At 42.3% G+C, this 26573-nt stretch overlaps 1 protein-coding gene across 1 annotated transcript; it reads left to right on the top strand.

Moving 5' to 3' along the window:
- Window positions 1-1029: 1029 nt before the first annotated feature.
- On the top strand, window positions 1030-21091 carry tmem179ab (transmembrane protein 179a, genome duplicate B). The gene is made up of 4 exons (XM_043697553.2): window positions 1030-1353; window positions 5203-5340; window positions 5590-5668; window positions 18884-21091. The coding sequence occupies exons 1-4, from the start codon at window positions 1052-1054 to the stop codon at window positions 19061-19063; spliced, it is 699 nt and encodes a 232-aa protein (XP_043553488.1). The 5' UTR covers window positions 1030-1051; the 3' UTR covers window positions 19064-21091.
- The last annotated feature ends 5482 nt before the right edge of the window (window positions 21092-26573 follow it).

The raw sequence follows: 26573 nt of genomic DNA, 5'->3' as shown, positions 1-26573 counted from the left end.
AATATCACATGGTTAATCAGTGGTGAATCTGTGGAACTCACTGCCTCAGAATGCTATGCATTCACCAAATCAGAGAAAGTTAGGTTCTTGATTAATAAAGGTATTAAGGGAGAATGCAGGAGAAACAAATCAGCCATGATCAAATGGTAGAGGTGGTTCGATGGGCCAAATGGCCTAGTCCTGTGCCTATATCTTATGATCTTATGGATAACATAGAGTGGTGAACACAAGCTAAGCTGAGGAGAGAATTCATTAAGCAGTAAATCCTCTTTTCAAGGAGAGACAAGCAAGTCTTAATGGATTCATTGATCAAACCAATATAGAAAATGACACATTTGTGATGTTTGCCAGTTGTCAAACTGATTATTTGCTGGAGACTGGATACTGTCAAAATTATAAATGCATAGCGTCTTTTTCAGGAAAATGCGTGTGTATATATGTATAAAACTCTTACTTAACAGCAAAATTAGCTAGCTCAGGGAACACGAAGTCATCTGATCAACCACTAGACGTTTAGGTGGAACAGGCTGATCATCTATTCGAGTCTGATTTTTGGCAACTCCAAGTAAAATGGTTCACGTGTGACTAAGATTTTTTTGGAGTATTTTTATAGTTTAGTGTGCTTTGCTTTTGTAAACAACATTGGGTATATTCTGCAAGCTAATAGATAACAAAAAAAACATCCACCTGCATCAACCTATTTCCAAGCTCACAGGATTAAACAATCTAATACCAAACCATTATGACTCCAGAATGAGGATTTGGGACTGAAGCACCAATAAATGCAGAGCTGATTTAAGTCATATTATTGTTCACATTGAAGGAAGTCGGAAGTTACAAGTTAATATTGGGGGAAATGGGAAGTGGTAGTTGAGTGAGGACAGAGCGAAGTCTGGACCACTCGGGTTAAAGGATGATATCTTCAGGATCCCACCACCCTCCTTCCCCCCCCAACACCCCCTACCTCCTGAGCCTTAAAACGACTGGACGTCAGCGGATCGATCGGCGCAGGCGTGAACCAGGAGCTCTGGATCCTGCTTCAGTGTAAGAAATGGGGATGAATAATTTTTTATTCGCTCAGTGCATCCTGTATTTTCTGGCGTTTCTCTTTGGCTTCATCGCCGTGGTGCCGCTGTCTGAGAACAGCAGTGATTTCCAGGGGAAATGCCTGCTCTTCACCTGCGGGATGTGGCAGAATGAGAACATCACTGTGGAGAAGCAGCGCTTCATGGTCGAGGAATGGGGCCCGGAATCCGCCTGTCAGTTCACCACCTTCATCGGACTTTTCAGCCTTCTCCTGTCGGCAATCCAGGCTTGGAGGCTGCTCTTCTACCTTTGCAAAGGACATGATGAGTAAGTCGCGCTATGGGCGGGGGATTTCCACGGAACATCATAGTTACTGAAACCCAAATCCTATGAACCCCAATTCCACCCTCTTTCCCATCAAACCCAGAACCTATGTGCCCTAATTCCACCCTCTTCCCAGTGAAACTCATATCCACTGTACCCATTTCCATCCTATTCCCATTTAAACCCATTTCCTCTGTATCCTAACTCCACCATATTCCCAAGTCCACCATATTCCCACTGTATGCCAATTCCACCCTATTCCTATTGAACCTCATATTCACTGAATCGCAAACCCACTTAACTTTAAACTTAGTACATACCCATCCAATCTTCATAGAGCCCTAAATCCAATTTATCCATCAAACCTGGTACCCATTCCATCTCTTGCTGACTGAACCCTAAGCCCTTACAAAATGGCATTGAGGATGATGAGGTCATAGTCGGTCATAGTCAGAGATGTACAGCACTGAAACAAACACTTCTTTCCAACTATCCTGACCCAATCTAGTCCCATCTGCCAGCACCCGGCCCATATCCCTCCAAATCCTTCCATTCATATATCCATCCGGATGCCTTTAAAATATTGCAATTGTACTAGCCTCCATGACTTCCTCTGGTAGCTCATTCCATACGCATACCACCCACTGCATGTTTAATGGTGGAGTAGTTTCAAATGGCTGAATGGCCTACTTCTGCTCCGATTTCTTCTGGCCTTACCCAGTGAAAGTACACACTGAATCCCATATCCAATGAACCCTTAATAACTGAGCCCTTCATCTACCTAACTGGATAGCCAGAGCACCTATAACCTTTACCATCAAACTTGTTCCCTATTGTGCCCCGAACATAATTAACTCTTGCCACTGAACCACATTCCCTCTGAACCCTGTAGCCACCCAGACCCTTGCCCATTGAATCCCTTATGTACTGAATTTTCTTTTCCCAAATATTTTTATGCACTGAGCTCCATGTGCACAAAATTCCATAGCTGCTGGGTTCCAAAATCCCTGAACACAATACCCACTGTAATCATTTTTACATCTTAATGAATTACTTAAGGTATTTCTTACCCACTGTATCCATTACATAAAGAACCTTTCCCACTGATCCCCTTGCCACTGTACCTGATTCATTGAATCCTTACCCAAACAGCTTACCCACTGAAATCATTCCCACAGTAGCACATTCCATCTAAATTCCTTAGCCACTGAAACCTTTCCCACTGTCTCCAATTCTCATAGACTCCCATTCCCACAATACTCTTTCCCCACTGGATCTTTATCTACCGTCTCTTACTCACTAAACTCTTTGCACTGCACTCCTTATTCAATATCTCAGGTATCTACTGCTATGTTGAAATGTTCAAGAAACCATGAGACCATGAAGTGTAGGAGCAGAATTAGATCATTTGGCCTATTGAGTCTGCTCCACTTTTCAACCGCGGCTCATATGTTTCTCAGCCCCGTTCGCCTTCCCTCTCCTTGTAATCCTTGATCCCCTTACTATCAAGAACCTATCTATCTCTGTCTTACATACACTCAGTGATTTGGCCTGAACAGCTTTCTATGGGAATGAGTTCCACAGATTCATCACCCTCTGATTGAAGAAATTCCTCCTCATCTCAGTTCGAAAGACTTACCCCCTTCACTCTGAGGCTGTGCTGTTGGGCTTTAGTATGTCATACTAGTGGAAACATCTTTTCCACATCCACTCTATCCAAACCTCTCAGTATGCTCTAAGTTTCAATCAGATACCCCGTCATCCTTCTAAATTTTATTGAGTACAGACGCAGAGACCTGAATGACTCCTCATATCACAAGCCATTCATCCCAACGATCAATTTTGGAAACCTCCTCTGGACCTCCTCCAACGCCAGCACTTCCTTCTTTTGATATGGACCCAAAAATACTCACAATCTTCAAAATGTGGTCAGACAATAGCATTAGGCAGCCTCAGCAGTACATCTCTGCTCTTGTTTTCCAACTCTCTTGAAATAAATGCTAACATTTCATTTTCTTCCTAATTGCCAATTGAACCTGTATGTTAATCTGACTCCTAATTCCCTTTGTATTTCAGATTTTCAAAGCCTTCCCCTGTTTAGAAAGTTTTCTGTCTCTATTCTTACTACCAAAGAGCATAACCTCACACTTTCCCACTTTATATTCCATCTGCGACTTCTTTCCCCTCTCTCCTAGCCAGTTTCAATCCTTCTGCAGGAAATGCACAGCAGGTCAGGCAGCATCTGATTAGATTATTAGAATAGATTAGATTACATTACAGTGTGGAAACAGGCTCTTCGGCCCAACAAGTCCGCCGAAGCGCAACCCACCCATACCACCCATACCCCTACATTTACCCCTTACCTAACACTACGGGCAATTTAGCATGGCCAATTCACCTGATCTTTGGACTGTGGGAGGAAACCGGAGCACCCGGAGGAAACCCACGCAGACACAGGGAGAACATGCAAACTCCACACAGTCAGTCGCCTGAGGCGGGAATTGAACCCGGATATCCGGCGCTGTGAGGCAGCAGTGCTAACCACTGTGCCACCATGCTGCCCCAATTCTCATTCCTGATGAAGGGCTCCTGCCCAAAACGTCGATTTTCCTGCTTCTCAGATGCTGCCTGACCTGCTGTGCCTTTCCATCACCACTCTAATCTTGACTCTAATCTCCAGCATCTGCGGTCCTCACTTTTGCCTAAATCCTTCTGCAGCCTCTCTACTTCCTGTCCCTCCACCTAACTTTGTATTGTCTGCAAACTTAGCAACAATGCCCTCAATTTTTGTTTATTCCTTCATGGGATGTGGCTGTCATTAGCCAGGCCATCATTTATTGCCCATCCTGAATTGCCCATAGGGCAGTTAAGAGTCAGTGACATTGTTGGTCTGGAATTACATGTAGATCAGACTAGGTAAGGGCAGCAGCTTCCTTCTTTAAAGGAGGTGAGTGGACCAGATGGGTTCTTCCTGACAGTCGACAATGGATTCATAATCAACATTAGACTCCTAGTTATAGACATTTGTTGAATTCAAATTTCATCATCTGCCATGGCATGGTCTCCAGAACATGACTTGGGTTTCTGGGTTAATAGTCTCATGATAATGCTATCACCTTTCATGTTACTTTGTCCAGATCATTAACGTATAACCTGAATAGTTGTAGTTTGCGGAATTCCACTAGTCACTGGCTGCAATCCTGAAAAAAGATTCCTTTATCCAACTCTCTGCCTTTTGCCAATCCTCTATCCATGCCAGTATCTTGCCACGATGACGTCTTATCATATTTAGCAGCCTCTTGTGTGGCGCTTTGTCAAAGGCCTTCGAAAAATAGTCGCATTTGGATATTTTGCATCTATCAAAGAGGACATTAACTCCTACATCCCAGAGTCCACACCCCTATAGCACTCATTCAGTCCTACACTAGGAGTGCCAGTCTTGATTTCTGTGATGAACCATAGTCTGGATTGGAACCCACAACCTTCTGATTGAGAGGCCAGCATGCTATGGCTAGCCTTGGTCCTTGGACTTCCCATCATTTACAGGTTAATGCTAGACAACAACATATTTGTAATCTTCTAAATATGATAGTAAATTGCAATATAATCTAACTTCCAGTGCAACTGCATTTAAAAATCATTATCCCACTGAATAAATATTTGTGTTTTATTTTAGAATGGAGCTAATTAACATGAGTTGTCTTACTGTCACTTTAAATAGAGCTATCATCAGTGCAGCATTCTAAGGTTCCCATTTTAACAGAATGTTTATGAGACATGTCACTGCCTTTGCTGTCTTCCTGATGTGCTTCCTTTTCAATCCCTTCTGTCCACCCCACGTACTGGTTGCAGCACTTTCTTTGCAACATTCCTGAATCTGCTGGTCAGCACATTTGTGGTCTTCCTTATCTTCGTGGCAAGTACTCTGGTTACTGTTGGCTTCAATATGTGGTGTGAAGCGATCACTGAAAATGGAAGGATGCCTAACAGGTATGTGATTTTAGGAAATTCTCTTCTCCTATGCTCTGTGCTTTCTCGAGTCAACCAGCAAGTAAAAGTAAGTAGAAAAAAATAGATGAGTTCATTATGAAATTTATTATCACTATTTACTATTAACAATTAATTCATTAATGTTCTTGCCAAATGAAAATAAAACAAATAAAAGCATTTCCAAAACAGGCTTTCTAACATGTAACAGTGCATGACCTTGGTTGAACTTCCTAATTGTTTTGTCTACAGTTGTGAAGAATTGCAAGATATTGATCTGGAACTCCATTTGGATAACTCATCCTTCTACGACCAGTTTGCAATTATCCAGGTAAGCCTTTGGAAAGTTTAATTTATGGACTGCAGCATCAGAGTCGAGAGTGTGGTGCTGGAAAAGCACAGCAGGTCAGGCAGCATCTGAGGAGCAAGAGAATCGACATTTCAGGCATAAGCCCTTTATCAGGAATGAGGCTTGTGGGTTGGGGCTGAGAGATAAATGGGAGACGGGTGTGGTTGGGTGGAGGTAGCTGGGAAAGCGATAGGTGGATGAAGGTGAGGGAGAAGGTGATAGGTCAGAGGGGGAATGATGGACAGGTCCAGAGGGTGGTGCCAAGGTTGGAAGCTTGGGACTGGGATAATGTTGGCGAAGGGGAAATGAGAAAGCTGCTAAAATCCACATTTATCTCATGTGATTGCAAGGTCTCAAGGCAGAATATGAGGCATTCCTCCTCCAGGCAGCGGGTGGTATGGTTTGGTGGTAGAGGAGGCCCAGAACCTGCATGTCCTTGACGGAGTTGGGGGGAGTTGAAGTGTTGAGCCACAGGGTGGTGGGGTTGGTGGGTGCGGGTGTCCAAAAGACGTTCTCTGAAACAATCCGAAAGAAAGCGTCCTGTCGCCCCGATGTAGAGGAGACCACACTGGGTGCTGAGTCTAGATTAGAGTGGTGCTGGAAAAGCACAGCAGGTCAGGCAGCATCCAAGGAGCGTGAAAATCGACGTTTCAGGCAAAAGCCCTTCATCAGGATGCAGTAGATAACATTGGTAGAGGTGCAGGTGAATTTCTGACGGATGTGGAAGGATCCCTTGGGGCATTGGACGGAGGTGAGGGGAGTAGTGTGGGCACAGGTTTTGCACTTCCTGTGGTGGCAGGGAAAGGTGCCAGGAGTGGGGGGTGGGCTGGTGGGGTGCGTGGACCTGTTGAGAGATTTGCAGAGGGAATGGTCTTTTCGGAACGCTAATAGGGGTGGGGAATGAAACATGTCTCTGGTGTTGGGATTGGTTTGGAGGTGGCAGAAGTGGTGAAGGATGATGTATGTGGAGGTTGGTGGGGTGGAAGGTGAGAACAAGGGGGGGTACTGTCCTTGTTGCATTAGGAGGGTTGGGGTTCAAGGCCGGTGGTGCGTGAAGTGGAGGAGATGCGCTGGAGGGCATCGTCAACCACATGGGAAGGGAAGTTGCAATCGTGGAAGAAGGAGGCCATCTGGGACTTTCTGAAGTGGAATTGGTCATCCTGGGAACAGATGTGATGAAGGTGGAGGACAGAACCCCTAGTCCTCACCTTTCACCCCACCAACCTCCGCATACAACACATCATCCTCCGCCACTTCCACTACCTCCAAACGGACCCTACCACCACAGATGAATTTCCCTCCCCACCCCTATCAGCGTTCCAAAAAGATATTCCTTCTGTGATTCCCTTGTCAGGTCGACACCCCCCCATCAGCCGACACCCATTCGGGCACCTTTCCCTGCCATTGCAGGAAGTGCAAAACCTGTGCCCACACCACTCCCCTCACCTCTGTCCAGGGTCCCAAGGGATCTTTCCACATCTGTCAGAAAGACACCTGCACCTCTACCAATGTTATCTACTGCATCATTTGCACCCGGTGTGGTCTCCTCTACATCGGGGAGACAGTACACTTTCTTTAGTTTCAGAGAACATCTCTGAGACACCTGCATCCACCAACTCCACCGCCCCGTGGCTGAACACTTCAACTCCCCCTCCCACTCCACCAAGGCCATGCAGGTCCTGGGCCTCCACTGCCAAACTATTACCACTCGACGCCTAGAGGAGGAACGCCTCATATCCCGCCTTGGGACCCTGACACTACACGGGATAAATGTGAATTTCAACAGCTTCTTCATTTCCCATTCCCCAACATTATCCCAGTCCCAAGCCTCCAACTCGGCACTGCCCTCCGGGCCCATCCATCATTGCCCCCTCTGCCCTATCACCTTCTCCCTCACCTTCATCCACCTATCGATTTCCCACCTACCTCCCCCCAGCCCCACACCCCTCCCATTTATCTCTCAGTCCTGACCCACAAGCCTCATTCCTGATGAAGGCCTTATGCCCGAAACGTCGATTCTACTGCACCTCGGATGCTGCCTGACCGGCTGTGCTTTTCTAGCACCACACTCTCGACTCTGATCTCCAGCATCTGCAGTCATCACTTTCTCTAGACTGCAGCATCAATCTAAAACAGTACTAATGGATAAATTGGAAAATTTGAACCATTAGTTTAAACTTTAAACTAAGTAATCAGATGGGTCAATGGGCCAATGAGTGACAGATGGAGTTTAATTTAGATAAATGTGAGCTGTTGCATTTTGGAAAGGCAAATCAGGGCAGACTTATAAACTTAATGGTAAGGTCCTGGGGAGTGTTACTGAACAAAGAAACCTTGGAGTGCAGGTTCATAGCTCCTTGAAAGTTGAGTCGCAGATACATAAGATAGTGAAGAAGGCGTTTAGTATGCTTGCCTTTATTGGTCAGAACATTGAGTATAGGAGTTGGGAGGTCATGTTGTGGCTGTGCAGGACACTGGTAAGGCCATGTTTGGAATACTGTGTGCAACTCATGTCTCCCTGCTATAGGAAAGATGTTGTGAAACTTGAAAGGGTTCAGAAAAGATTGGAGTTGGAGGGTTTGAACTACAGAGAGAGACTGTATAGATTGGGGCTATTTTACCTGGAGTGACAGAGGCTATGGGGTGACCTTAAAGAGGTCTATAAAGAGGGGCATAGAATAGACAAAGTCTTTTCCTCGGAGTGGGAGAGACCAAAACACGAGAGCACAGATTTAAAGTGAGAGGGGCAAAATGTAAAAGGGACCTAAGAGGCAACATTTTCACGCAGACGGTGGTGCATGTATGGTATGAGCTGCCAGAGGAAGTGATGGAGGCTGATACAATTCCAACATTTAAATGACAGCTGGATGGGGATGTGAATAGGAAGGGTTTAAGAGGGATATGGACCAAATGCTGGCAAATGGGACAAGATTTATTTAGAATATCTGGTCAGCATGGATAAGTTGGACCAAAGTGTCTGTTTCCATGTTATACATCTCTGTGACTCTAAATGTTTCAAAAAAGATTAAGTCGTAGGATTATAATTCCAGATACAGTAATTTTAAAATCCTCAAACTAATATCCCTGCAGTCACCACCCTTTAACACCTGCAGTTGAAATGCATTCCCTTGTATCTACCTTACTTCATTTTATCAGAGGCTATGAATATTGACAACTTGCTCTGTAGACAGATGGTGCACATCATTTCTAGGATAATATGGAGATACAGGAACATATTCCATTAAAGCTCATCTCTGTGCACCCGTCATGAACTGAGAGCTAACAGACTGAACCTGGTACACATGGCTGATGAGCAGATGTAATCAGTTTAGTTTAGTAACCCGATCTAGATAGCATCTTGTTTTTAAATTCATTCATGGGATATGGTAATTGGCCAGCATTTATTACCCACCAATAGTTGCCTTTGAGAAGGTTGTGGTATGCTGGCTTCTTGAACCACCACAGTCGACATGCTACGCTCATGTTAGAGAGGCAGTTTCAGAGTTTCAACTTGGAGTATTAATCAGTGATCTGGGGATAAAGTCAGATTATACCAGAAGCACAGAATGGGCTCTTCATAAAATAGCCACCAAGTTTTAACTGTGGCAGATTTTATTTTCAATTGACTTGGAAAATGTTGCCAAGAATTTTAATTTAACACAAAGTTAAAATTGGCAGTGAGACGAGGAAACAAATCTTCAGACAAAGTTTGAACTACGGTTCTGTGAACTTCAGTGGAAAGATCAGGCAGGATGACCAGTTAGTCTTTGATTTATGACAAAATGGTTATGAATGGTGTGGAGGATACAAGTCAACTTTCCACCTGACATATGTTGAAACCTTGCATTTAAAATTCTTTAGCAAAATCAGAAATTGCTGCCTGACAGTATCTGTGGAGAAAAGCAGAATTAATGTTTTGAGTCCAGTGGCTCTTCTTCAGAACTGACAGTTTTATTTTTGTTTCCGTGTAAAGCCACTCAGAATTGATTCAAGTGATAGTCAGATCTAATAGCGGAGGAGGCTTGATGTGCCTACTCCTGCTTCTGTCTACTATATTACCTGCCAACCTCTGTTTTACTGGATTGTTTTTCAAGTTAGTATTGAATCCAGTACCTAATCAACATTCCTAATTGGAAAGCAAACCTGTTGCATAAAGCTTTTTGAACTTGCAATGGAGATGACAGCTTTCCAGTCGCAGTGTGATTCACACTGTCATCAGGAGAACAGAGGAGTTGAGGGTTGTCAGTCAAATTATGTGGATGGTATATGATAGAAATATAAAAACAGATTTATCGGCAGACGGTAGGTAGTATTTCCTTGAGGGGTACTTCAGTTTGATTCCGTGGTTTAACTGAGGCAAGTTGCTAATTTGTGATTCGATATTAAGACTTATTTGCCTTGTCATTCCTTACAAAGGGTTCACAGCTGTTCACCCATGTCCGTGCTGGTTTTCAAAACCTGCCAAACCCTCATCAATCTCTATAAATTTTACCTCATTCCATCCCACATCCCTTAGGGTTATCTGTCTTCCTCCAATTCTGGCCAGTTGCACTTTCGATTTTCAGCATAGTGACCATGCCTTCAGCTGCCTAGACCCTAACTTCTGACATTTTCCGTGAATTGGCTCAGTATTGACTTTTGTTTAATAGTGCTTCAGTGAAGCACCTTTGAAGGTTTTATGACATTAAAGGCATTAATTCCTTTTGGCTCAGGAAGTTTTCCTGGGTGGCAAGTCTCTCTGTCCTACTGTCATAGCCAAAAATGGCAGGAATGCTCAGAAATGGCAAGTTCTATCTCTGCACATGGCACTTCCTATATTCCCATTTAAATGGCCAGCTGGCTCCAATCCTGTGTGATTTTGATGAGATATGTGTTTGAATCCTGATGTCTGTAGGTTGGACCAGGTAAAAGGGGATCTGAACCTTGTGGACCTGTTTGGTTAGCCCAGAGGTGCATGGTATCCTTTTGGCACCAATCCCAGGATACATTTGGGAAAAGTAAGATACCCTTTAGAGAGGTAATATGCTCATTCAGATAGGTAGAACAGTTCTCTGGCTGAGATGAGGCACTGGCTTCTAATCCGGACTGTAGCCCCAGATCAAAAATAATAAGTTTGGGCAACCATTTTAAAAGGATACATTTTGTGGGGCTGAGAATAGTCCCATCTCTATTCACCACACACAAGAATTAAAATCCAAACTGCCATATTATGCTAGTTACAAGCTTTTGAATTATTTGACCTAATAGGATTAATCTACGAATAGCAAAGACAGATGAAAAGTTGACCTGAAGTCCACTTCATGTTGGTATCATGATAAGTTTGGAGGTGCCTTCAGCATATGCTTTATAAACTCGTGTACAAGAAGGCCAATGAGTGGCTGTTACAATACTTTGTTTGTAGAATATCAGTTGGAATATATTTGCACTTAGTAAAGTCTGTCATGTTTTGGGAAATGGTGACTTCAGTTACAGACAGCGAGGAGAAGTCCTGAGAATAAATTGTGGCTTCTTTGGTGACTGCCTGTGGTGTACTATCAATCCTTGTCCTTCACAACCTTATTGCAGTCGACCATATCATCCACCTCCTACCATGCTCTTACCATGCAATTCTAGCTGGAGTATTTCAAGCAATTTTTTTTTTGCAACCTCTGTTCTTTTTACATATAGAGTTTTCCCAAGGATCTATCCTGAACTCTTGCCTGTTATGTATCTACATTCTGCTTTTGGGCAATATCTCCTGGAAACATAGGATCAGGTTCCACGTATAGGTTTCTCTACCTCTTTAGCACTTCTGTATTGCCATACTGTTATTTGTTACTTAGTCCAACTAAATATTTAGTAAACTAAAACAGATGGCTTTAGCCCCTGCATATAATACGCACCCTTCCCATAGATTCATGTTAATTCTTGATCTAAAGAAGTGGTTATCATTGACCATGTTAGCATTTTTCATCTAACCCTCTTTGCCCTTGAACTGGTGTTGGTGAGCCTCCTTCTTGAACTATGACAGATTATGGGATCTAGTTACAGCTACAGCCACATTAGGGAGAGCATTCCAGGGTTTTGACTTGGTGATAATAAATGAATGTGATTGCATTTCCTACTTCGAATGGTATGTAACCTGGAAGAGAAGCTGTAGGTGGCAGTGTTCCAATGCTCCTACCACCATTAGTCATGATCAGCTGACTCTTATGCTTTATTGGCTAAGTCCAAGTTGCTTTGAAATTATTTGGAAATTTTTTGCTGCCATTTCTGGTGATTTTATTTTGCATCGTACCAAACTCAATGTATTAGCTACCTACCCCACCAGTCTGATTCCAGCTCCACTTGACCACGTATTATTCCTACAACAGCTCACCATTCAGCAGATATCTTCCCAAACATAGGTACCCTTGCACTCGTGCCACTTTTGAAAGGCTGCTATGCCCTCAAACACATATTATCAATCCAGACTTATCCCTCATTGGCAGTCTCATGGCACTACAGCCATAAGCCAAGTTGCGCATGGCACATAGCTGGAAAAGCTGGCACACTCTCACACATACAACTTCATTCGCACAATCTAGTCACTGCTTAACCATTCAGCCATACTTTACCTGTCTATCACTACATCCCATCTGAACATCCTCTAAGTCAGTGCTAATCCGACCCCATTTCTCACTGTAGGCCCACAGCTCATCATTGTCAAAAGGTATGGTGCTGGAATAGCATAGCTGGTCAGGTAACATCTGAGGAGCAGGAGAGTCGACGTTTTGAGGCAAATGCTCTTCATCTTTTACATTGCTGGTGAAGAGCTTATGCTCGAATCGTCAACTCTAGGATGCTGCCTTACCAGCTGTCCTTTTCCAGCACCACATCTGTTGATTCTGATTTCCAGTATCTGCAGTTCACACTTTCTCACAGTTCATCATTGTCCAGTACAGGGACATCACATAGATGGACAAAATGAAACATAAGCCTTTGTTTACAGAAAACAAAAGCAAATACAAACTGCCTTTCCCCACAATGCAAGCCAGATTTCAGCATCATGACCAATTACTATTTTACAGTCCACAATAGATTGTTGCACTCATCTATGACAAGTGAGGTTCTGTCTGTAGTGCCTGATATAGCTGACCTGTCATGAGCAATGACAATCCTTCCTTCCCTCCCTTACCCCTGCCCCCCCACCCCTTGTCCTTCTCCTTGAAAGATTACTCCGATTCCCTCAATTTCTTAGCATCTAATACATTGACTCATTCCCTGCTCCAGATATTCAAAGCACAGCACACAGGGATGATGTGGCATATTCTGTCAGGACTATACTGGAGGGCCAGCCCTCCCAGGCAGGTCCAAGCAGCAGATCCATATCTTCAGGGACCAACATGCCATCAGTGGCAGGGCCTGGACACTTAGTGGAAATGACTTAATGGGAAGCTAAGAAGTGACAGTTTTTTAAAATCTCAGATCAGTCATCATTGGTATACCTAGCAAATGAGGACTGAGCACGCTACACTGGACAGTGAGACATGCTACACCCCCGTAATGTGGGACATGACTTCTTCATCCATCCACATTCATAGAGATGTACAGCATGGAAACAGACCCTTCAGTCCAACCCGTCCATGCCGACCAGATATTCCAACCCAATCTAGTCCCACCTGCCAGCACCTGGCCCACATCCCTCCAAACCCTTCCTATTCATATACCCATCCAAATGCCTTTTAAATGTTGCAATTATACCAGCCTACACCACTTCCTCTGGCAGCCCATTCCATGCATGCATCATCCTCTGCGTGAAAAAGGTTGCTCTTTAGGTCTCTTTTATATCTTTCCCCTTTCACCCTAAGCCTATGCCCTCAAGTTCTGGACTCCCCCACCCCAAGCTCAATTTGTGTAACAACTTGATGAAGGTGCTGTGCTGGCTGAGTGTCATTGAGAAGGGATTGCCTGCAGTGGTTCAACATCTTTCCTACCCCAGACTCAGATCAAATGTTCAACTACTTACTACACTTAATACAGACCATAGTACACACACGTGACAAATTATATTGTGTGACTCACACAGGACACTTGGAAGTTACAAGAATAATGGTTCCCCTTCAGTCAATATTGGCCTTTTGTAATGTCATTACTGCTAACTTCAACATTATTGAGGTACCCAAGTTCAATTTGCAAGCAGCAGTGGCATGTTGTAAATTGCCTTTGACCAGCATCTAACCCCTCAATTTCTTCAAACTGCATGCATAGCAAATGGGCATTGAAATGATTGCAAATTAAGTGTGGTTGAGCTTCGCAAGTGGCTACTTCCTGTATTTGTAGCATCCAGCAAATGAATCCAATGCTTTTGTCCATCGAACTGTAGTTTACTGTGTCTATGCTGGTCCTTGTCCTTGCCATTTTCTAATGCTTCAAGAGAATGGAAAGTGAGGGCAGGGAACACAGCTCGCAGTGGACACCATCAGCTCTAAGCCTTGCAAGGCCACCAGGTTCACCCCCTCTTTACATCTCACTTCTTCACCAATCTATCCCCTCTCCTTCCCATGTGAAGACTAACCACACCTACACCATCCTGCCTGTTCCCCAAACCCTGGCAGTGCACCTAAATAATGCCCACCCTGCCCCTTTATGCCCCATTGTGAAAAACATAGAAGATGTCACGAGATTCTCATAACATTGACTTCTTCTGCCACAAACCTTGGCACAGCTCCTGTTACTGAGACTCCCATAAGACCCAGGTTCAAATCTCACTATAGCAGCTGGCGGAATTTAAGTTCCATGAGTAAAATCTGGAATTTAAAGCTTGTCTAAGTAATGGTGATAGTGAAACTATCGTCATCCTTTCCTGGCCTGGTCTACGTGTGACTCTAGATCCACAACAATGTGATTGAACCTTAATCACGAAAAACTCAGCAAGTCATTGAGGATAATTAAGATTGAACACCTAATAATGCCATGTTGCCTTGCCAGCAATGCCCACATCCTATGTATAAACAAAAGAAATTAGATTTCAAGTCAATGATAACTCCTAAAACGGTTGGAATTTGATTATATTAATGCCATTGAAGATCAAGGAAAGATGGTTAGAGTCTGTCTTGTTGGACATGATCTTGTGTTGTACAAATGTTACTTTTCAGCTCAAATCTGGATGTCTCTAGGTTGTGCTGCATTTAGAAGTGAGAAATATTAATGAATATTGAGCAAACATCCCCACTGCTGATAACATTATTGAGGGATGGTCATTGATAATACAGCTGGAGGTGTTTTGGCCAAGGACACTATCCTAAGGGATTAAAAATAGTAAAATAAATTATTCAAAAATAGGGAGGCAGATTATTATTTGAACAGCTGAAAATTGAGAGAGGGGAGTGGTCAATGAGACCTGGGTGTCCTCATCCATCAGTCACTGAAAGTAAGTGTGCAGGTGCAACAGAGAGTAAAGAAGGCAAACTTATGTTGGTCTTCACAGTGAGAGGACTCGAGTACAGGAACAAGGATGACTTTCATAAAAACCTATAACATGCTAACAGGACTAGACAGGTTAGATATAGAAAGAATGGTATTCCTGAACTGGAATAGCCTTGTCCAGGCTGCAGCCTGTTGTGATACATAAGTGTTTTGTATTATAGCCATAATATTGTTAACACCCATAGCTTTTGCTGCACTAGTGCCAGTTAACCATGCATCCCTCTCCCCAGCCGTTGTTTCACTTTAAGTCATACCATTCTCAAGCTTCACATCTAATTTGAGTCGAAAGGTCAGCTTCCAACTCCATAACCTTTATTTGAATCCATCTTAGTATTCCACTTCACTTCTGCATTTATCCTAACCCACACAAATTCACAATTGTGTACCACTTTGGTTCACAAACCAACACAGTTGGTTCTGCTATAATGCGTTAGTTCCATTCTCGTGCAACCCCGTGTAATAAGAAAATAATGTAATAGCAGCACCACTTAAACTAATGGGGCCAGAATTGTATTATAAACAGACTTTAAAAGTTCGCACTGTAGAAACAGTGTCCCCAATTTGTCAATTATAGCAAATTCACATTTAACGAAACACACGTTAGAGCAGAACAAACTGCATTTGCTTTTGGTTTGCAATGCCCAAAGGTTAAGATTCTTATTTTGTCAAAAACTTCAGTACTTTGTTCGGGAAAGTATTAGGGGCAGCGTGGAGGCTCAATGGTTAGCACTGCTGCCTCACAGCAGGTTTGATTTCAGCCTCGCGTGACTGTCTGTGTGGAGTTTGCACATTCTCCCCATGTCTGCATGGGTTGCTCTGGTTTCCTCCGACAGTCCAAAGATGTGCAGGACAGGTAGATTTGCCTGCTAAATTACCCATAGTTTGCAGGGTTGATGGATTAGCCATGGGAAATACAGGGACAGGATAGGTGGGGAGGTGGGATGTTCTTTGGATGGGCAGTGTGGACTTGATGGACCAAATGGCCTGCTTCCACACTGTAGGCATTCTGTGAAGTGACTTTTTTTTTAGAAATGTGGACATTGCTGGCTAAGTCAGTGTTTATTGCCCATTCCTAATTGTGCAGAGGGCAGTTAAGTGTCAGCCACGTTGCTGTGGGTCTGGAGTCAAATGTAGGTCAGACCGGGTAAGGCTGATTTTCCTTTTCTAAAGTACATTAGTGAACCAGATGGGTCCTTACAGCAATTGACTGTGGTTACATGGTTGCCATTAAACCAGATTTTTATTGAATTCAAATTTTACCATCTGCCACAGTGGGGTTCTTTATCAAAAATATTAAATTAACATACTGTGATCGTCAATGTGGTCCACAAAACACCAAACTTTATTTGTAAAGAAGGCCATCTAAAAAGTAGGTTGGCAACTGAGGGTAAAGTCCTCTTGTCATTAGTTGGCTTGCTTTTCCATGGAAGAACTCATGACAATGACAACCATTTCCTATTTAAATATAATAAATTGCAGTTTATACAGATGGTCAGTCACTTTTTAATTAAGGAAAAACCTGCTCATTTTAAAGTCACGGTCTTTCTGTTGATGAAAATTAAATTGATTTAGAATTTAAAAGCAGACTAAAGATTATCAAATCAGTGACGTATTAGACAGCTGGATGGACAGAAGGACTTGGGCTAGAAAGTAGTGTACCAGCCATTGCCTGTTTCTTAACTAATGGCTAATTCATAGTGAGCAACTATTTAACTCAATAGCCAGGTGGCTGATAATAATATGAGCTATTGCTACTAAACTACCATCATTTAGATTTTATGTTCAAAGTGGGTAATGCAGTAAAACCAGACAGATGCTTAGGTTCAACTTTCCTTTTACAAGGAAAGACATTACAGATGATCTGAGTCAAGGTCATATGTTGCCTACCTCTTCATAAGTCTCAAACGCTTATATCGAGTTCAAGCATTGCTTTATATACATTCTTCCATTCTTACCAGTGAGGGGAAATAAGTAATGAAGGAGGAGAGATTATAACATATGTCAATTGCAAACTGTCCGGACAATTTGTTTTTGTAGAAGCCTTAATATCAGAGGCAGGTCCTGAACCCACACTTGCTGACAGTGGAACCTATGTGAAGATTTTATTGTAGGAACCTTACATTTAGTTACCTGCAAGCCCATTGCAAAAGACAGTAGAAACATAGAATCCCTACATGGAAAAGGCCTTTTGGCCCATCGAATCTGCCTCGACCACTAAGAGAATCCCAGAACCCCATCCGTTCCCTGTAACCCCACATTTACCATGGCCAATCCACCTAGACTGCATATCGCTGGGCATTACAGGGCAATTTTACCATGACCAATCCACTTAACTTGCACATCTTTGGACCAAATAGGCAAGCTTCTGATGCTGCTGGCCCAATTGAAATGGAGGTCCCCTCAAATTGGTATGCAACATTAAAAACTTAAGAGACTAGGACAGGAGACTTTATGGTTAGGAGAAAAAAAAACCTCTGTGGGGATCATTGGGACTGGAGCATTGTACGTCCAGTCCCACTGTCCAATGCCCACAACCTTAGCTAAATGATAGGTGGACATGTAAAGTGGCCTGGAAGAGGCTCTTCATGCAAATTGGCTGCACACCTCCATGGGAAACTTTCTGATTGGCTGGATTGCAATGGGGAACCATTCCAACGTGTGTCCCTGTTCCATAAGCTTCCGTGCCTCTACTCCCACCTCTCAGGGACAGGAACATTCAAGTCAAATATCTTGAGAACTCAACCATTCACAAAAAAAACATACAGTTTTGTGAGTATCTTGATATTATTGAATCCAGTTATGGAATATATTGAAATCTGTTAGTGTGAGCCCACAACCACATTTTTAAAAACTGTATGGTTTGGAAATTTCTCAAATAGCTTAGCCAGGGATTTTCCCTCAGAAGTGCAGCAAATTTCCTGCTTTCTGTGCTGCCCCTGAGGTGAAATAACACTGCAGGAACAGCTTCAAAGGATTTCTTATCAGACTAAATCATTAAAGTTAAATTTATGTCGGCTGGGTTTAATTTTGACTTTGTGATTGTATCAAATAGGTCAGATCAGATCATCTAATAAATACTGCATTCAGTTTTCAGCTATTGCGTTGTTTTATGCCAACGCCCAAAGTCAGAATTAGACATTTCTGAACAAAGTTTCTTGACAAAAATAACAACTCCTAAGAGGTGCAGTCAGACCCATCTGATTTACAAATCAACAATTGAGGCATTGTCCATTGCGTTAGCAGTCAGATTATTTATATGATGTCAGAAATGTATATTTATAAAAAAATGCATTTATACATGAATTAAAAAAGATTTTGATAATCTGCAAAAATGTTTCTATTGTGTGAATACAATCTGTTTACTCAAAATGATGCAAAAACAGAAATTGCTGACAGACCTCAACAGATCTGGCAGACCTGTGGAGAGAAAGCAGAGTTAATGTTTTGAGTTCTGCTTTCCCTCCACCGATGTTACCAGACCTGCTGAGTTGCTCCAGTGCTTTCTGTTTTTATTTCAGATTTCCAGCATCCAAAGATCTTTAGTTTTCTCAAAATGACTTTTTGAATTAAGTTAGGATAGTACCAGTCAAATTCTCCCTTGCTGTCACATTAACCAGATCCTTTCTGAATTGCAGAATTTAAGTTACTGTTAAATAGACTTTGTGCAGGTTACGTTCAAAAGTGAAAAGGACGGCATGTATAAGTTAGTCATTTTTCTCTTTGTCTAATATTTGGGAATTTCATCTGCAGTTTGGCTTATGGGCTGGATGGGCTGCTTGGATGGCAATTACCATTCTGGCGTTCCTGAAAGTGTATGACAACTATAGACAGAAGGAGCTCCTCGATAGCCTGGTCCATGAGAAGGAGTTGCTTCTAGCAAGATCATCCAGGAGACTATTAGAGCAAGTTGAGAAAAATGCATTGATTTAAGTCCAATTATAGTGCATATTGTAGAAAGATGACTCTGCCTGGTATAAATCAATGCTGCATGTTCTATGTCAAGGGGAAAAAATACTGTAAAACAGGATACTCTCCGTCGTAATAATTACTTACATAAATAACAACTACGTCTTACTGTAGATATTGTTCTTTCAGTGCCTAATAAACCTTAGTCCATAAAATGTAATGATTTTATAAGATGTTACTGCACAAAAGGTGATGACTGCTGTAGAGCTAAGTTAAAATTAAAACTTCTCCTGCTCATTCTTGAACTTCAAAATGTAAAGTTGTTGCTAAGAACAAAACTATCCTGTTTTACAGTAGCAAGCTAAATAGCATACAAGAAATTTCATGTGATAAAGATAAACTTGGTAATGCATAAAAATAATGGAGGAAAAGAATTTCCAGCCAGTAATATCTCACATGGTTCAGCATATTCCCACTTCTATGAAATATTGTACTGAAAGCAAATGAATGAATTGATAAATTATGCCCACTTTGATCGCAGTTGGTAATGAATTTCATATTCAACATGTCAATATTGTTTGGAGTTAAACTCTGTGAAACTTGAATATTCTTTCTCATGACAATGCATTGCTTTCGTACTTGAAAATCTCATCTGCAATGTTTAGAAAATGATAATGACGGTTCCTTAGAAGCAGCTGCTATCTTGCACCACTGAATGTTTTACCTTAAATCAATTGCCTCTCTTCTGCTAATAAAATGAACAACAGCAATTGGAAGCTTAGTGGTATAAAGCGACAGACTTTATTGTACCATATGTTGCTCATAAAAAAAAGGATCCTTGTTATTAATGTCAATTCTTTAACCTTGATTACAGTGTCCTATGCTGAAAACCTGTGTAAAATTAAATTCATTCATATGCTTGTTTACATCTGTGCTATAGTTTCTTCCCCTTATGGGAACAAATGCACACTTTGATTTCTGCTGCTACTTAATAACTGTTTTTAACTGTCAGTCAGAATATAGCTGGCTACAGTGTCTTTATGCTTCCCCTGTGCCTACAAAATATAGGAAAAAAGACACATCTGCCATATGGGAACCACAAGGGTAAACTTGCAAACTCTGACATGATTGCTTGATTATTCGATGTGCTATGCCACCATACAATTTTATTAGTACTTTTTCTGTTTGTTATCAGCTCACCCTTAAAAACAAACATCTAAAAGGCCTTGGTTGCACTTTTCATGACTAAAATGTAAATTCCAACAATACCTTCCATTCATATAGTGGCTTTAATATAGTAAAATGTCCCACGGCAGTTCACAAAATTTGAGACTGAGACACTGAATGTGACATGCAGGCATGTGACTAAACATTTGGTCAAAGATAGATTTTTAAGGAGTATCTTCTTGGTGGAAAGAGAGATTATGGAATACAGTACCACAATTAGAGATCAAAGCAGAGGTGAAGGGGTTAAGTGTTCTGATTGTTCTTCCAGTCATCTACCATAATTGTTGCTGTCTATGTTTGCTAGTGCCTGACTTTGTTCTATTTCTGCAGTGGAGGTCTCAACACTTCGAAGTTATTCTCCTGCCATTTGTACAGCTGTAGCCATGCTCATGCTTATTTCTTTGTTCCTACATAAATACTGCTATTGCAGCTCACCTTAACTGGAACAGTTGTTCTTTGTATACAGAAATCATGCACAGCCGCAAGCTCTCTATATTTTTCTAACTCCAACTTTCATCTGTAAATAAATGTCTGAAAGTTGTCCATCTGTGTCTTGACCCTCGCACTTACTGGTCACTGCACTATCTAGTTGTCATTGCTACCCCAGCATATTCCCAAGTGAATCAGATTGGCAGTTGTGCCTTTAGTGCCTGTACCCTAAGTTCTAGGTATTCCTTTCACAACTTCTACAATCTTCAATTCCCTATCTACCTTTTAGATCCTCCTTCAACTCATCACTTTAACTAAATTGTCAGTCACTGTTTCTAAGATCTACTGTGATGATGTTTGATTACAATTGTGTAAAGTGGGGCATTTTTCTGAATTAAAGGTGATACATGAATGCAATTTTTTTTAAATTTAAATGCAGAGTTCAATAATTGGCATTTACATTGTGCATTTAATATAGTTTTAATAAATTGCAAAACCGCATCAAACAAAATTAGACATCTATCCACGTAAGGTTACATTTGTTTAATTGCACAGATCTCAGAAATGCACTACACCTTCAAAGATAGCTAGATGATATCACTGTGTGCAATACTGTAGTATGAGATCTCCATCTTACACTTACCTGTCAGCCAGTCTGTTAGTACTCAGCAAACATCCAGCCAGCTCCTCAGCTGTGTGAGTAATATAGAACAGGATCTGATATGGATCTGAGCAATGTGTGGCAGAATGTGACAAGGCCCATTTTGACATAGAGAGCAACCCACACCATTTTTTCAGCTCTGTCCAAGCAGCATGACAAGATTCTTGTGGCGACACAGCAGTGAGATGCCAATTGACACTGATTATTGCTTGTAAAATGCTTTGTCAACAGCCCAACTCACCTCATTAACATTCAGTCTGCCATCTCACCAAATGCTATTCACATGTCGGTGTCAGGAAAACCTGGCAACAAAACCACAGTGTTTTCCAGGGGAATTCCATTTGCCACTTGCTCCAAGTAACGTTTATGTTGCCTATGATCAAACTGCAGCTCTGGACATGGTCAACAGATCAATCTCCATAGACAATGGCATTTGGCATCTGCCAATCTCTCAAGATACCCGACTCCTCTTGATGTACTGGTAGTGTGCTCTGGAAAGGCAGGCTGCAAAGGCAACTAACATTGAAAGATTGCTGCAGGGATGTTTTACGTACAGGCATCCAGCTTGCAGACTGGATCAGGCAGCATTTTGCAGTTGCTTGCTTGCTATTTTAGGACTTGTACATTTAGCACTGACCGGCTTGCTCACAGTGTCCCTGCCTTTACCTTGCCGTATCAATTAGTGCAGTCACAAAATCACTTAGCTTGCCTTGCTGCTAAGGAGCCCTCAGTCCACGAGGTGTAAATTATGTAGAACAGCACAGTGCTACATCAATCGCACACTTGCTGCAGTGCTACCAGCTGATGTGGCAAATGCGTTGCGTGTGCAGAATGTAAGCAGCTAGACATCCAACTCTAAGAGGAATGTTGTCAATGAAGTCTATGGATGTACTTGTCAGTCAGGAGGTCCTAGCTCAGTAAGTCAAGGGCATTGGCCATCGTCAGGCATCCAGTGAGATCTTTGTAGGTCAGGATCCAGGGAGCGGGGTATGGTCATCCTTTAAATCCAAGCGACCAGTCTTGTGTAAGAGTTAATGCTGTCGAGAAGATGTACAGGCAACAGTCAGAGGTTTGTGTGTGTTTTGCGCAGGGCTGTCCACTTATATTAGTCGATGATGTGGACTGTGGTCAGTCTGTTGGGTTCATCCACAGAAAGTAGGGTGAGGAGGGATGCAAGTGCATGGGACTGAGCCTCATTAAGTTCCTGTCCAGCCACTGGGACCTTCGTGTTTGGGGGAGTGTGGAGTACAATTGTGAAGGATGGAGGGAGCAGCAGGATTTGCAATAAGTGGGATATGGTAAAACATGACTGGGAAAGGCATAATGTCAGGGGGATGGGGCAATCCATGGCAGGAGCAGCCTGGCTTCAAGGGCAGGAATCAGAATGACCTTACCAGGCATAGTCACCTCATATACCACGGCATGGATGGAAAGGTAGGCTGGTGTAGGCTGGTATATAGACAAGTTGGGGGGGAACATGAGCTGTGAAGCCTGTAGGGTTAATGGAAGGAGCTGGAAATGTGTTGCTGGAAAAGCGCAGCAGGTCAGGCAGCATCCAGGGAACAGGAGAATCGACGTTTCGGGCATAAGCCCTTCTTCAGGAATGGAAGGAAGGGGCTACTAAGAAGGGAATGTGGACATTTGGAGGCTAACTAATATGTTCAGGCTGAGGCTGGAAGACACGGACTCACTGACACCTTCCACCATGCTGGAAATCAAAAGTGCACAGTGTGGAAGAAAATGGCAGCGAGCACACTCTGACTGGGTGGGATAAGTGACTCAACCAGTGAAGGACTGGCCTGCAGCAAATACTGACCATTGAGTTTTTAATAGGGTAGAACATTGGTCACAAGCCCAGGCAATGTACAGCATGCATACATAGGAGACAGGTGCAATAGCAGAGATTGAATGTGAGCTGGCAGAGCCAAGTGTGCGGTACTAACTCTAGCAGAACAGAGAAGACCATTGATCTTCCGGTGGTACTGCTGGCCATTCTTCTGCCAGGTCTGGTTGTGTGGTGTCCTCTGAGATAAAGACTCTTTTCCTCAGTATCATCTCATCCAGGGGTGGCAGTGTAGTTAGCAGGGACCCGGATTTGATTCCAGTCTTGGTGACTGACTGTGTTGAGTTTTCACGTTCACCCTGTGTCTGTTGGGTTTCCTCCAGGTGCTCTAGTTTCCTCCCACAGCAGGTCAGGTGAATTGGCCATATTAAAAAAAAAATGCCCCATAGTATCCAGGGGTGTGCAGGTTAGCTGAGTTACACATGGTTTAAAAAGCCCATGCAGGGTTACTGGGGTGGGGTATCTCTGGGTAGGATACTGTTCAGTGGGGAGGTGCAGACTCGATGGCCTCTTTGTGCATTTTAGGAATTCTGTGATTCTTCCAAGACCTCCAGGCCACTGCCTGAGAATTGTGGTACCATCTGCCCCTTCTCTGCCATATTCTGTCTGCAGCCTTGGAATGCTCGTGCTTCTCCGGGTACAAAGCAACCTTTTAAAGATGGTGTGTATCCAAGGAACACTGGTCTTTCAGCAATATCGGCCAAGTGGTGAGTTGTTGTGAGAAAAGTACATGATAATATGGGGCTAAAATCAGACGTGACAGAGGCCATGGGCATGGTGGTAATTAATTAGATGAATTTGGTGAGATACAGTGAGAAATCTCGGAGTGAGAGGTCTTTGGGTGAGAAATCACTCAAAAAACTCAATGCAATTCAGATTTAGCCAAAAAAACATGAGATTCAGCCTATAGTAGTAATGTAAGTAATCATGACATCTAGAGTGCACAAGTACATCTGATATGTTATATTAGTGTATGTAGTTAGTTGTTGACAATAAACATTCAAATATCTGACTGAATATGAACATGACTCTTTGTGATATACATCACATAGGCTAACAAATAGAAAACTGTAGTCATATAAATAGTAAGTCAAGTCTAAAAGACAATGACAGCAAACAGACATTAAAAGCTAGTGACAGTAAATCTTTACTGAAGGCTCAAAGAACATAACGCAGAGGCAGTTGTGAGAAGTTCTTTTCCTAATAATTACTCATTAAATGTCTGAGTTCAGAGGTAAAGTTCATATCTAGCAGTCAAGACTGAATGCTACAAGTTTATTAAAGCTACAAACATTTGTGAATATTCTATCTCTTAAAAGGCCACAGCTGATCTGGTTTAGCAATTGGTAATTTTAAAGATGCCGAGAGAAACCTCCAATATGCAACTACATTCCTAAAGCAAAATACAGTTACAATCACAATTCGATGTCAAAATGGCATTTCCGCTGTTCAGACATTAGTGAATGTCACCCTCTTGCTTCTCAAAAACAGTATTAAAATAAAAGCACATGACATCACTACTATTTTTTTTAGGCATCAACATTATCTGCAGGCACATGCTGACTATTTTTCTAATCATCAAAAACTGAAGCAAGGAAGCAGAAGTGAAACTCCACCATTTTGCAACATAGATTTTGACTTAGATATTTTTAAAGCGTAAAGCAGTGTATAAGGATGGAATGCAAACATCTGATCATGGACTGGCACTCCAGTGAATCTATATAACTCTACTGAAAAAAAAAATCTTTAATGACTCATTGCCAGGGTTGGAGGATTTGAGCTATAGGGAGAGGCTGAACAGGCTGGGGCTGTTTTCCCTGGAGCATTGGAGGCTGAGGGGTGACCTTATAGAGGTTTACAAAATTATGAGGGGCATGGATAGGATAAATAGACAAAGTCTTTTCCCTGGGGTCAGGGAGTCCAGAACTAGAGGGCATAGGTTTAGGGTGAGATGGGACAGATATAAAAGAGACCTAAGGGGCAACTTTTTCACGCAGAGGGTGGTACGTGTATGGAATGAGCTGCCAGAGGAGGCTGGTACAATTGCAACATTTAAGAGGCATTTGGATGGGTATATGAATAGGAAGGGTTTGGAGGGATATGGGCTGGGTGCTGGCAGGTCGGACTAGATTGGGTTGGGATATCTGGTCGGCATGGACGGGTTGGACCGAAGGGTCTGTTCCACCTGCATTACCTTCTGAGGTGGAGAGTTGCAAAGTTACATGACTTTCAGAGAAAATATTTAGTGCACATTTAATAAAACAGTATTTTTGAGGATATTGGACTATATTATTTATTAAATGAAGGAAAATGTATAGAGTGGTCTTTACACTGACAATATGCATCAACATCTCACAATTAATATTTTCAATGGGAAAATGTTAAACCACAAATTGTCAGTTGATATTTTGTAATATTGAATGGCTATTTTTGGATGACATATGTATTGTATGCATTAACCTGATAATCATGAGGAGCTGCACCTATAGTCAGAAACTCACTACTGTAGCTTAAGGTGCACAGGGCAAATTCACCTGTCATGACCTAGGTAACAGACAGTTGAAACAGACAAATTGGTCTCCTACCATCATCTTCAATAAATGAATCATGTACTCAAGTCATAAGAGAAACAATTATAACCTTTTATAAATATCGCAGTACAGAATATGAAACAAGGAACAGTGGCTGGCTAAAATTCAACCATACAGGTATCAGCCTAAATTTTAGCAGATCATGTGGGTTAGGAAATTTCATTTACCAACAATTTATTTTCTTTTCTGTCCAGGTCCAACTTGCATTGTGAGTATTATTTTGCATTATAAACAGAAAGTTTCAATTGTTGGTTAGATAATGAGAATTTTCTTCTTTCAGACCAAGTGTGGAACCATGCCCAGAAGTGGGAAGGCTCTGACTTAGTAGTTGCCTGGATCTTCCCACAGGATTAACATTTTTCTCAGCCCCCATAACATATGCATTTGTGATAAAAGGCCAAATTTTATTGGCAGGCAGTTCTGAAGATCTCCAGAACCTTCTGGGCTCCAACACCTGGTGCTATATTTAAAAGACAACCGAACAACATTTTACTCTTTGCGACCTAGGAGCATTAATCATCTTCTGCTCAATAACTCCCTCACCCGGGGAGATGGCAGAGATCAGGTAAAAACTAACCTCCTAGTTCTGTGATGTCTCCCCAAAGATTTTCCTGAGGACTGCTCAGAAGAGATTATTTTCCAAATGGAGGGCAACAAAAGACCATCCAGCCTGATGAAGGCCAGAAATGTTGCAGAGTTTAGCATTTCTGGCATCTCAAGAGAACTTGACTCCAGTGCCATGAGTGGATGAATAATCTGTTGCTCTTTGTCAGAATACATGCT

The sequence above is a fragment of the Chiloscyllium plagiosum genome, unplaced genomic scaffold (assembly GCF_037043375.1).
Source record: "Chiloscyllium plagiosum isolate Xiang-an unplaced genomic scaffold, Cpla_swu_hap1 HiC_scaffold_8, whole genome shotgun sequence".
Lineage (NCBI taxonomy): Eukaryota > Metazoa > Chordata > Chondrichthyes > Orectolobiformes > Hemiscylliidae > Chiloscyllium > Chiloscyllium plagiosum.
The sequence above is the reverse complement of the archived record's forward strand: the minus strand, read 5'-3'. Positions and strand labels throughout refer to the sequence as shown.